At 37.3% G+C, this 14,524-nt stretch overlaps 1 protein-coding gene across 1 annotated transcript in view; it reads right to left on the bottom strand.

Annotated features, from left to right (window-relative positions):
• The window catches only part of RP1 (RP1 axonemal microtubule associated), a 206,728-nt gene that overhangs the window by 117,832 nt on the left and 74,372 nt on the right, over positions 1-14,524 (bottom strand). The window contains exon 4 of the mRNA XM_045455237.1: positions 11,231-11,394. Within this exon, the coding sequence (XP_045311193.1) occupies positions 11,231-11,394 (164 nt within the window). The remainder of the gene's footprint in view (positions 1-11,230; positions 11,395-14,524) is intronic.

Raw genomic sequence — 14,524 nt, forward strand, 5'->3', positions numbered from 1 at the left:
TTTACCCATTCAGCCACCCTATGTTTTCTGATTAGAGCATTTAGTCCATTTCCATTTAAAGTAATTATTGATAGATATGCCATTTTGTTCATTGTCTTCCGGCTATTTCCATAATTCTTCTCTCTCCCTTTCTTCTCCAGATCTTCCCTTGTGGTATGATGACTCTCTTAATTTCTTTTCTCATTATCTTTTGTGTATTTATAATAGATTTTTTTTTTGCTTTGTGGTTACCATAGGGCTCACATAACAGCCTACATATATAAACGTCTATTTTAAGTTGACAGCAATTTAAATCTAAATGCGTTCTAAAACTACATTTTTACACCCCTTCCCATGTTTTGTTTTTGATGTCACATTCCACATCCATTTTGTGTCCCTTATCTAATTATTGTATAGTTATTTTTACTGCTTTTGTCTTCTAATCTTTATACTAGTTTTGTAAGTAATTAATCTGTTACATATACTACTTGTACCTGTGAGATTTTTACTTTCATATGTTTTCTTGTTAGTAACGACCACCCTTTCTTTTCAGTTTAAAGAAGCCCCTTTAACATTTCCTGTAAGGCCAGTTTAGTGGAGATGAACTCCTTTAGCTTTGCTTATCTGAAAAACTCATGATCTCTCCTCAATTCTAAAAGATAATTTTCCGGTTCACGTTCTCGGTTATAAGTTTTTTCCCTTCGGCACTTTAAATAATCATGCCACTCCCTTCTGGACAGCAAAATTTTTGCTGACAAATCTGCTGAAGAACTTATGAGGGTTCCCTTGTATGGGGAAAGTTGTTTTGTTCTTTCTTTTGAAATATATTCCTCTGTTTCTTCATTTTGCTTGATTCTCAGTGTTTATCTCTGCATATGAGGTAAAACAGCTACCTCTCTCAATCTTGAGGGAGCGCCCTTATATAGGAGTTGAACTGATCATTCAACCTTACCCTAGTACTTGGTTATCTCTTGGACCTTTGTGACTGTCTAAGCAACTTGATTTATTCCTTATAGGTCCCAGTTATTGAGGTTGTCCTAAGACCTGTCAGTGCTCCAAGAAGAGGGATCTCAGTCAACTCATACTTGTAGGCTGATTAAAAACCAGACCTTCAGGCAACAACCTTTAAAGCCTGTAAAACAGAGATGACATCAAGACAGCAAAGTAGGAAGATCCTAAGCTCACTTCCTCCCGTGGTCACAACAAAACAACTCTCTCTCTCTAAAAATGAGCTAAAGACTAGTAGAACAGCTGGAAATTCATAAAGAAAAAGCCACGTCAAGATGAATAGAAATGGCAGAGACACAGTCTGGTCAACCCACACCCCCACCGGGAGACCGAGATATAGGAGGAATATCACAAATATGGAAGTGTTCCCTGAGGAGTGAGAGGATCAAGCCCCACATCGGGCACCACTGCCCTGGGGACCTGTACTAGGAAAACAAGCTGCCCCTATAATGTCTAGCTTTGAAAATCAATGGGGGGTAACTCTGGGGAAGCTGGAAGGTTATAGAAAACCAAGACTGTGCTCTTAAAACACTGATGCACAATCTCACTTGCTCCAAGACTCAGCACAAAGGCAGCAGTTTGAAAGCACCTCGGCCATAAGTGAAAGATATTTACTGACTAATTTTAGGGCATGTGCCACAGAGGTAGGAATCTGTAGGAACTTTCTCCAGAAAGAGCGGCACTGATTGGTGATATTTTTCTTATACTTCTTCGACCTAGGCAATCCAGACCTCATGGGCACTGTTTCTGACACTTTCCATCTACCTTGCTAGCACCACTTGCGTCCCTTGCATTCCCCTGCAGACTCGCTCCCACACTCTAACCCCTGGCAGACACCCCTCCAAAGTAGCTTCTGCCCCACCACACCTGACAGGCAGCCTCAGCTGGCACCGGAACCCTTACAAAGATGCTCCCACTTACCAGCACGCCCAAAGCAGCTGTGGTCAGGCCTCTCAGTCACCCAAGCCAAAGGCCAGCCCAATTGACCAGTGTGCCCACAGCAGTCATGCCCCAGCCATGCAGGAGGGCACACAGCCCATACAGGAGACACCCTGGGAGCACCTCCTTCTGGTGACTAGGAAGGACTGAACTTCTCAGCCCCACAGGGCACCTTCCAAATAAGGCTGCTCCTTCACAACCAGGAAACATAGCTCATCTACGTAATATATAGAAACACAGAGGCAAAATGAGGAGACAGAGGAATATGTCCCAAGTAAAATAACAAGATAAAACCTCATAAAAAAAGCTAAACGAAATAGAGATAAGCAATCTACCTGATAAAGAGTTCCAAGTAATGGTCATAAAGACGCTCGTTAAACTCAGGAGAAAAATGGATGAACATAGAACTTCAATAGTAATATAGAAAACATAGAAAGGAACCAATCAGAGCTAAAGAATACAATAACTAAAAGGAAAAATACACTAGAGGGAATCAAAAGCAAATTAGATGATACAGAAGATCAAATCAGTGTTCTGAAAGACAGGGTAGTAGAAATCACCCAACTTGAACAGCAAAAAGAAAAAGAGAATTTTTAAAAGATGAAGATATTTTAAGGGACCTCTGGGAAAACATCAAGTGTACTAACATTTGCACTATAGATGTCTCAGAAAGAGAGAGAGAGAGGCAGAAGACTTGCTTGAAGAAATAATAGTTGAAAATTTCCTTAATCTGAGGAAGGAAACAGACACCCAGGTCCAAGAAACACAGGGAGCCCCAAGCAAGATGAACCCAAAGAGGTCCACACCAAGATACTTAATACTTAAAATGTCAAAAAATTAAAGATGAAGAGAGAATCTTAAGAGCAGCAAGAGAAAAGAAACTGTCAGCTGAACGCTTAACAGAAACTTTGCAGGTCAGAAGGGAGTGGATTGATACATTGAAAGTGCTGAAAGGAAAAAGCCTACAATCAAGAATACTCTACTTGGCAAAATTATCATTCAGAATGGAAGGAGAGATAAGATTTTCCCAGATAAACAAAAGGTAAAAAAAATTCACCACAACTAAACCAGCCTTATAAAAAGAGTTAAAGGGATTTCTTTAAGCAGAAAAGCAAAGCAAACGTATAATAAAGGTACTTGGTCAACCACTTATAAAGCCAGTATAAAGGTTAAAAGAAAAAAGTAGTGAAAATCAACTATGTGTGTGTGTGTGTGTGTGTGTGTATGCACACACAACTATATATCTACTATACATATATATATATACATATATATATATATATATATATATAAATCAACTATACATTTATAATAACTGGTGAGGGTTGGGGGAACGTAACACTTTAAGAAAGTGTTTGAACCTAGGTGAGCATAAACTTAAAATAGACTGTTATATGTTTAGGGTGTTACATATAAACTTCATGGTAATTACAAACCAAAAACCCATAAGAGATACACAAAAAATAAACAGAAAGGAATCCAAATATAGCACTAAAGAAAGTCATCAAATCACAAGGAAAGAAAGCAAGAAAAGAAGAAAGGAACAGAGAAGAACTACAAACACAACCAGGAAACAATGGGCAAAATGTCAATAAGTACATTCCTATCCATAATTACTTTAAATGTAAATGGACTAAATACTCCAATCAACAGACCCTGTTGTTGGGTAACCAACATTTTTCACAAAACTAGAATAATACTAAAATTTGTACTGAACCACTAAAGACCCTGAATAGCCAAAGAAATCTTGGGAAAGAAAAACAAAGCTAGAGGTATCTTAATCCAAGATTTCAAGATATACTATAAAGCTGTAATAATCAAAACAGTGTGGTACTGGCACAAAAACAGACGTACAGATCATTAGAACAGGAGAGAGCACAGAAATAAATCCACATTTATTTGTCAATTAATCTACAACAAAGGAGGCAAGAATATAAAAGCAAAAGACAGTCTCTTCAACAAATAGTAGGAAAACTGGACAGCTACATGCAAAAAAATGAAATTAGACCACTTTCTTACACCATACACAAAAATAAACTCAAAATGGATTAGGGACTTAAATGTGAGACCTGAATCTGCAAAACTCCTAAGAAGAAAATATAGGCAGTAATTTCTCTGACATCAGCCATAGGAAAATTTTTTCTAGGTATGTGTCCTCACGCAAGAAAAACAAAGGCAAAAATAAACTATTGGAACTACACCAAAATAAAAAATGTTTGCACAGCAAAGGAAGCTATCAATAAAACAAAAAGAAAACCTACTGAATGGGAGAAGATATTTACAAGTGATATATCTGATAAGGCATTAATATTCAAAATATATAAAGAATTCACACAACTCAACACCAAAACAAAACAAAAAAACAAAAAATCTGATTTAATAAAAATGGTCAGAAAACCTAAATAGACATTTTTCCAAAGACATCTACTGATGGCCAACAGATACATGAAAAAAATGTTCAACATCACTAATCATCAGGAAAACGCAAATTAAAACCACAATGAAATATCACTTTACAACTGTCAGAATGACTAAAATGAAAAACACAGGGGCGCCTGGGTAGCTCAGTCAGCTGAGCATCCAACTCTTGATTTCAGCTCAGGTCATGATTCCAGGGTTGTGGGATAGAGAAGTGTGGAGCCTAAATGGGATTCATATTCTCTGTCTCTCTCTCTCTCTCTCTCTCTCTCTCTCTCTCTCTCTTCTCTCTCACACCCTCTGCATCTCTCCCCTGCTCACACACACTCTCTCTAAAAATAAAAAGATAAAATTAAAAAAATAAAAACAGAAATAACAAGTGTTAGCAAGGATAAGGAAAAAAAAAACCCTCGTGCACTAATGACAGGAACATAAATTGGGGCAGCTACTGTGGAAAACAGTATGGAGGTCTGTGAAAAATAAAAAATAGAATTACTATACAGTCCAGTAATTCCACTACTAGGTATTTATCCAATTATATCAAAACACTAATCTGAAAAGATATATGCACCCCTACATTTATTGTAGCATTATTTACAATAGCCAAGATATGGAAGCAGCCCAGTGTCCATCAGTAGATGAATGGATAAAGTAGAGGTGGTATATATACATATATATATATATATATATATATATATATATATACATACCGTGGAATATTACTCAGCCATAAACAGGAATGAGATCTTACTATTTGCAAAAACATGGATGGACCTAGAGGGAATAATGATAAGTGAAATAAGGGTCTTGTTGAAACAAGACAACGAAACAAATGAAACAAAGAAAAAAAGAGACAAACAGAAAAAGAGACTCTTAAATACAGAGAACAAACTAGTTGCCAATGGGGAGGTGGGCAGGGGAGGAATGAAACAGATACAGGATATCAAGAGTACGGTTATTTGATGAGCACTGAGTAATTTGTAGAACTGTTGTCATTATACTGTACACCTAAAACTAATATAATACTGTATGTTAATTATACTTGTTAAAAAATTAAAAATAAAATAAACTTTAAAAAGACATAGGTAGCTAAATGGATTTAAAAAAAAAAAAGATCCATCTATATACTGCCTACAAAGGACTCACATACAAAGTGAAAGGATGAAAAAAGCTATCCCATGCAAATGGAAACAATGAGAAAGCTAGACTAGCAATACATAGACAAAACAGGCTTTAAAAGAAAGACTAACAAGAGATAAAGGAGGGCATTACATAAAGATAAAGGGATCAATCCAGCAAGAGGATGTAAGAAAACAAATGAACAAACAGAACAGAATCGTAAGTATGGAGAACAAACTGGTGGTTGCTGGAGGGGTGGGGTGCGGGGAGTGGGTGAAACAGGTGAAGGGGATTAAGAGCCACAAACTTCCAGTTAGCAAATAAATAAGTCACAGGGATGTAAAGTGCAACCTAGGGAATACAGTCAACAATACTGCAATAATTTTGTGTGGTGACGGGTGGTAATTAGACCTGTCGTGGTGATCCTCTCATAATGTACATAAATGTTGAATCACTTGTTGTACCCCTGAAATGAATATAATGTTATATGTCAACTATATTTCAATGAAAAATGTCTTACATACGAAAATGATACATGAATAAATAAGCATAATGCAAAAATACCCAGTCTTACGGGACAACAATCGTTAGCCCCTTTGGCCTCTAGACCAGGCCATCCGGAGGTATCTCCTTGGCAAGAGGTGCAAAGACCAAGCTCCTTCCTGGGAGGTATAGGTGAGAGGAAGGTATGAGGCCAAGGAAGAGCACAGAGATAACAGCTCCTGACTTGCATTCCCTGGGAGCAACTGCACAGCACCTACATGTGTGGTAAAGCGGAAGCCTGTCCCTCAGGCTGAAGCTCTGTGACCCGTAAATCAGCTTTTTTCACAGGAAGACTGTTTCAGTCTGCTGTCTGTCTCATGCCCTGAGGGTACAGAATTAACTCTGATTGTTTCACCCAGGGAGCCCAGAAATGCATACCCTCCTGGCCACCAGAGCCTGCAACCTCTGGCTTTAGTGGGGCTGCAGAAAAACTGTGGGGCCAGGGATGCCTACTGGTGCGAGTGGGGCTGTGGGAGAGTGTGGGGGCAAGGCATGCCTGTTGGCTCTAGCAAAATAAAGTGAGTGAAAAAATGCACCTGCCAGGGCCTCCACCCCGGGAGAGAGTCCCAACAGGCCCCTGTAATTCTGGCAGGTGCTCTAAGATTAGCAAATGAATCTCCTTCACACAGGGTGTAGGTGCTTTTCAAACTGCTGCTTTTGCACTGGGTAATGGGGTGAATGAATCTGTACACAAGCCCCAGACCACAGAACCTCAGTTCCCTACAGCCCTTTGGGTCTCCCAGATGTAGGTTCCGTTGGTCTTCAGAGCCAGACATTTTGGGGACTTGTCTCTCTTGTGCAGGTCCCAAGGGTTGGGGTGCCTGATGTGGGGCACAAACCCCTCACTTTTCAGGAAGAAGCTCCACATTTGTGAGATCCCTCCCGATGTGGGTCACCGCACCAGGGATGCGGTTTTTGGCAAGACTGCATGTCTGCCTCTCTTACCCATCTCAGTGTTGCCCTTTTATCCGTTGTTGTGGAGGAGCTGTTGGGCTAGTTTTCAGCTCTTTTTCAGAGGGAACTGTTCTATATGTAGCTGTGGATTTGGTGTATTTGTGAGAGGAGGTGAGGTCAGTGTCTTCCTACACCGCCATCTTAAGCCACTACTTCTTTTGTTGTTGTTGTTGTTTATTTATTCTGAGAGCGAGAGACAGGATGAGAGTGTGTGAGCATGCAGGGGAGGGGCAGAGAGACAGGGAGAGAGAATCCCAAGCAGGCTCTGCACTGTCAGCACCAGAGGTGGATGCAGGGCTCAATCTCAGAAACCCGTGAGATCATGACCTAAGCTAAAAGTGAGAGTCGGACACTTAACCGACTGAGTCACCAAGGTGCCCCAACCCCTGCTGCTATTTTAAGAAGAATGAACACTAATTCATCTCAAAGTCTTCCCAAAAAATAGAAGAGGTGGGAACACCTTGTAACTCATTCTACAAGGTCAGCATCACCCTAATACTAAAGTCAGACAAATCCATGACAAGAAAACTACAAATACATTCCCTTGTAAATCTAGAGGAAAAAATCTTCAACAAATACTATCCAATTGAATCTAAGAGCATATTAAAAAGTTTACACATCATAACCAACTAGGACTTATCCCAGGAATTCAGAGTGATTCAACATACAAATATTAATACATCACATAAATAGAAGGAAGTAGAAAAGTTATCTCAATTGATGCAAAAAAAAAACTGTCAGAATCCAACACACTTTTAATGATAAAAATACTCAACAAAATAGGAATAGAAGAAAACTTCCTGAACATAATAAACGACATTTATGAAAAACCTACAGAAAATATTAGACTCAGTGGTGAAAGACAAATCAGGAACAAGACAAGGATGCCAGTTTTTGTGACTTCTATTCAACCTTATACTGGAAGTTCTAGCTAGAGCAGTTAGTCAAGAAAATGTCAAGAAAATATTTATATAGCATCAAAATGAATAACCTTCTTAGGAATAACCTTAACCAAGGGGGCGCAAGACTTACCCAAGAAAAACTACAAAATGTTGCTGAAAGAAATTAAAGAACACCCAAATAAATGTAAAGATATCATGTTCATGGACTGAAAGGCTTAATGTTGATAAGATGTAAATATTACCCAAAGTGATCTACAGATTCAATGTAATTCCTACCAAAACCCCAATGGCTTACTTTGTAGAAACATCCTAAAATTCCTATGGAATTTGTGGCAAGGGGCCACAAATTGTCAAAGCAATCTTGAAAAATAAGAACAGATTGAAGGACTCATACTTTCTGATTTCAAAACTTACTACCAAGCTACAGTAATGAAAACTGTGTGGTACAGGCATAAAGATAGACACATAGATCAATGGAATAGAATTTAAAGTCCAGACATAAACCCTCTACATCTATGATCAGTTGATTTTCAATAGGGGTATAAGACTAGTCAATGAGGAAAGAACAAATAGTGCTAGGACGGCAAGATATAGACGTGCAAAAGAATGGAACCAGATTTTACCTCACACCTTATACAAAATTTAGTTCAAAATTAATCAAAGAATATAGAAAAAAACATATGGATACATCTTCATGGCCTTGATTTTGTCGATGGTTTCTTAAATATGACACCAAAAACATAAGCAACAAAAGAAAAAATACATAAATTAGACATCATCAAAATTTAAAATTCTTATGCATTAAAAAATACTACCAAAAGAGTGAAGACAACCTATAAAATAAGGGAAAGTATTTGCAAATCCTATTTCTGATGAGGGTCTAGTATTCAGAATACATAAAGAACTCTTACAAGGCAACAACAAAAAGAAAAACAACCCAATTAAAGATGAACTAAGGATATAAATAGGTATTTTTCCAAAGAAGATATACAACTAGCATACAAGTACATAAAGTGATATTCAATATCACTTCGTATGAAAATGTAAATCAAAATGACAATGAGATCCTACCTCACACCCACCCAAAAAGTTTAGCTAGAATTGTTTTAATCAACAACAACAAACATTAGTGAAAATGTAGAGAGTGAAACCCTCATGCTTTGGTGGTGAAAATGTAAGATAATAGAGCCATTGTGGAAAACAGTTTGGCTGTTCCTCAAAACATTAAACACAGAATTACCATAAGACCCAGAAGTTCCACTTTTAAATATATACTCAAATGAAAACAAGTGTTCAATGAAAAAATTACTTACACACGAATGTTCACAGCAGCACTATTCACAATAGCCCAAATATCCACCAACAGATGAATGGATACAAATACAAATACAAATAACCCAAATATCCACCAACAGATGAATGGATAAACAAAATGTGGTATTTCCATACAGTTAAATATTATTCAGCCATAAAAAGGAAAGAAGTACTAATACATGCAAGGATGAACCTTGAAAACATTATGCTAAGTGAAAGAGGCCAGACACAAAGGCCATACATGATTCCATTTGCACGGAATATCCAGAACTGGCAAATCCTTAAAGACAGAGAGTACATTAGAGGTTGCTAGGGGTTGGGGGAAAAGGGACTGGAGACTGCATAGTGAGGTTTCCTTGGGGGTGACTAAAATGTTCTGGAACTAGATAGTAGTGACGGTGGAACAACACTGTGAATATACATGCCACTGAATGACATGCTTTTAAATGGTTAAAATGGTGGATTTTATTTTGTGGATTTTACCACAATAAAAAATATCTATGCAAGAAAACAATAGGAAATAAGGGAAAACACAATTTACCTAAGAACACTCACAAGAAACCAATTTATCAGAATGAATGAAAACTATGATCAAAATCAACAACAAGATCCTAAAATTAATGAAGATGTTACCTCTACTAACGAGATATACATCTATCAATCCTAGGGCTCATGGAAGAAGAACACAGGGTGCCTAGCTGGCTCAGTCGGCTAAGCATCCAACTTTTCAGTTTGGCTCAGGCCATGATCTCATGGTTCATGACATTAAGCCCCTCATCGGGCTCTGCACTGACAGCATGGAGCCTGCTTGGGATTCTCTCTCCCCCCTCTCTCTGCCCCTCCCCAACTCATTCTCTCTCTCTCTTTCTCTTTCAAAATAATAAACGAAAACAAACAAACAAAAAAAAAGAGCAAGACAACAGAAAAGACCTGAAATGTAGGTAGCAGTGCTCAGAAAATCAGAAGCATCAAACTATGAAAATGATCTCCTGTGGGAGAAGAAAATGGGAATGAAGAGTTATAGGTGCACCTTTGTTAGTAGAGAATTCTGAATGACTTAACCCTATACACCATGCGAAGGTATACCTTGATTAAAGGTACACATGAACTAACAGCAAAACAAACAAACAAAAAAACAACTTAGACTCTTTTGTATATCTTTAGTCACTTCTAAAACTATTTCTTACAGATGCAAAATAATGTCAGTGTTCATTTTTTACTTGCAGAGCCCATCAACACAAGAAAGAATTTCAATACTGATTCATATAGAAAATATGGAAAGGATAGTTCAAACTAAACTATTAGTTTGGTTCCACATGATTCAGCCTCTCCTATGACATATGTCGGCTGAGTACACTGATTGTAGTAAACCAAACACCCAGGATCACATGGAGGTGAGTATACTACAAAGATTTAAGATACGTAAGGATACCCTTTTCTGATTGTGGTTTTATTCTCTATTTCTACATGATTCAAAACAATCCCTCTATGCATCCAATCATTCATTCAACAGATACTATTAAATACCTATAAAGTGCAAGGTACTTGACTCATTTCGAGTCTTTCCTTTGGTTGCTAATCTTTCTGACTTTAGTTTAACAACTGGTCTGATACTGGTCTCCCCTGCTACCTCTATTTCTCCCTAATCTTGATCTCAATGTGTCTAGCCATGACCTAATAATTTGATTACAACATCTTTACTCTCCTTTATTTGATAATTGTATTTTTTTTCCTTCATGACTCTGACTTTGAGCCTTATCTCTTAGAGCCTCAGCCAGAAAGGGATAAGCCCTTGCCCCTGACAGCCGCAAGCAGAGAAACAATAAAGGTTGACCATCTAGTATCTCTCTCCAGCTACTGTCTCTTACTGTATTGCAGTTTTACTTGTGTCTAATCTGCTTAAAGAAAACTGCCATGAATTACCTTTGATTGGTCTTCTACAGGACCCATGGTGTTATAACAGAAAGCACCAGTTTGATAGACTGCATTCATTCCAAAGTACCAACTTGCTGTATCATTTGCATTAATAGATTTTACTCAATTTTATTACTTACAGTAAATATGTCTTCACGGCCATCCTGAAATTGAGCTCCATCTGTTCCACAAAGATATATAGGCGCTGAACTTCTATGTTGTCCATACAGTATAATATAAATCTGTGAGCTGGTCCCTGAATTTGGCAAGTCACTGGTGATTATGGAAACTTTCCAGTTACTACCTATAGAAGCACAAATAACACACAACACTAAGGCAACTTATAAAAAGAGCAGATAATCATAAAGCCAGGAAAGTTCTGAACAGACATAACTTACTCTACTCCATCTCCTTTGGAAAAGTACTATAACACAAGATTTAGATTTGGTTTTTAAAATATTCAATAAAACTATCATGTCCTACACCGTAACTGTGAGGATATTTCCTAGAAGATCTTTAATAATAAAATTAGAGAGATACAATTATCCTGCCATACTTGGTCATGCCTGGACTCCAAGAGAGTTACTACATAGCTTCTCTTAAGTCCCCTGCATTTTGAAAAAATATTTCTAATACTGTCAGCTCTGACATGTAATATGTGCATTCAGAATTACATCTTTTAAGATCTTTTGAATTTAGGTATTTTCCAAAGTAAAAAAAAAATGTAATAATTTATATAAGCATAAAATAATATAATCATATTTAGGCAATCATAAAGTCATGAATTTATATATCATAAAATCATATATAATCATAAATGATAAAATTTATAAAATCATAAAAGGTTTAAATTAGAAGGAATTTAAGAAGTCATCTGGCAATTTCTTCAATTATTGTTTTAAGTATCCTTAATTAATAGACGAAGTAACTGAGTTCCACAAAGGTTAAATAAATTTTATATCCCAGCAACAAATAAGCACAGTGCTAGAAAATATATGGCTATGATGAATATAACTAAGATTAACGAAACACTATAGCTACATTGATAGTGGTGTGATATTACTAACTAGAATTTTAATTTAATTAGGTTTCTTTGGAATAAACATCAAGTGTTAACCAATAAGAAAATTGAAATAATGAGAAATTAGGGAATACACTCAAGATTATATAAAAGAAAAATGTGAGGCAATAAACTTCAGAACCCTGGATTTAAATTACAATTACTCTTCAGACTATGATTTTCTCTCTCCCATATTTAAATTAAAGTTTATTTCCCATCTTATTCAAATAGTAATCAAATTCCAAATTTAAGTTTTACTTACATAGTACAATAAATGTATGCTAAGTTAATGCATGTGTTTAAAAATCTATTTTGAAACAGGAAATTCTACTTTATTTCTCCAACACATGACAAAAATCCAAGTTAGGCTACCAACTCATCTTGGCGGACAATCAGTAAATAACCTCATTTTTAAAAATTGAAAGAGGATAACAGGCTATCTTTAACAATGGCAAAAGCAGTTAAAATGCAATTACAAACTACATAACTGGGAAAATTCTAGCTATTTCCTACAGAATAACTAGTATATTAGTGCTTGTTTGAATAAAATGAAATAAAGTTCTTCAGCTTCTGCTCTCTTAGAAATGCACCAAAAGAGTTCAGGGAAGAATCAATACTTGCTAAATGTACAAGGACCAAATCAATAGGGAAAGAAATTGCATTTTCCAACAACTAAGATGGAAAAGGATAAAAAGTATAGGAATAGAAATAAAAAAGAATATAATGAAATATGATGTCAGGTTACCATAGGTCCTTGCACCTCTTTAAATCATTAAAACCTTAACCTTGGAAGGGAATGTTGTAAAAACTGGAGTAGAATGTAAGGATCATGAACCAAGACTCATCTTTACTTTTATAAATTATACTCCAATCAATCAATACCCAACAAGTCACTGAGTCACGACTAGGTGTCCGGTGTCATGGGGAGGAGTAGATGGAAAACATAAAATGATGTCTTTGTCCTCTGTCATTCTGTAACCTATATGAGGTACTAAGGCCAACATACTAAAAGGGAAAAAATCAGAACTTTTTTTAATGTATTTTCTTTTTTAGTTTATTTTTAGAGAAACAGAGAACACACAAGCAGGGGAAAGGGGCAGAGGGGGAGAGACGGACAATCTTAAGCAGCCTCCACATTCAGTGAGGAACTCGATCCCAGGACCCTGGGATCATGACCTGAGCCAGAATTAAGAGTCGGAGACATCCAGTGTCCCAGAACTTTCTTTTTTTAATTTTTTTTTTCAACGTTTATTCATTTTTTGGGACAGAGAGAGACAGAGCATGAATGGGGTAGGGGCAGAGAGAGAGGGAGACACAGAATCGGAAACAGGCTCCAGGCTCTGAGCCGTCAGCCCAGAGCCCGACGCGGGGCTCGAACTCACGGACCGCGAGATCGTGACCTGGCTGAAGTCGGACGCCTAACCGACTGCACCACCCAGGCGCCCCCCAGAACTTTCTTAATATAAGATTTTGGTTAAGACAGGCCCGATCATAGAAAAGCTAACAAAATAAATATGAAAAATAATTTTTGAAGCTGTTCCAAAAAACAGAAATGGAAGGAAAACTTCCAAACTCATTCTGTGAGGCCAGCATTACCCTGATTCCAAAACCAAAGACCTCACTAAGAAGGAGAATTATGGACTAATTTCCCTGAGGAACATGGAGGCAAAAATTCTCAACAAGATACTAGCAAATTGAATCCAACAATACATTAAAAGAATTATTCACCACAATCAAGTGGGATTCATTCCTGGGCTCTAGGGCTGGTTCAGTATCTGCAAATCATCACATTAATAAAAGAAAGGATAAGAACCACACGATCGTCTCAAATAGATGTAGAAAAAGCATTTGACAAAATGCAGCATGCTTTATTGATAAAAACCCTCAAGAAAGGAGGGACAGAAGAAACACACCTCAACTTCATAAAGGCCATACATGAAAGACCCACAGTTAGTATCATGCTCAATGGGGGAAGACTGAGACTCTCCCCCTTAGATCAGGAACACAAAGGGATGTCCCCTCTCACCACTGCTGTTCAACATAATACGGGAAGTCCTAGCCTCAGCAATCAGACAACAAAAAGAAATAGGAGGCATCCAAATCGGCAAGGAAGAAGTCAAACTTTCATTCTTCACAGATGACATGATACTTCGGGAAAACCCCAAGACTCCACCAAAAAACTGCTGGAACTGATACATGAATTCAGCAAAGTCACAGGATACAAAATCAACCCACAGAAATCTGCTGCATACACCACTAATGAAGCAGCAGAACGAGAAATCAAGGAACCAATCCCCTTTACAACTGCACCAAAAACCATAATTTTAAAAAGAACTGGCAAGAAAAAATAGTTCAAAGTAAACAAAGAAGGTGC

The sequence above is a fragment of the Leopardus geoffroyi genome, chromosome C3 (assembly GCF_018350155.1).
Source record: "Leopardus geoffroyi isolate Oge1 chromosome C3, O.geoffroyi_Oge1_pat1.0, whole genome shotgun sequence".
NCBI lineage: Eukaryota > Metazoa > Chordata > Mammalia > Carnivora > Felidae > Leopardus > Leopardus geoffroyi.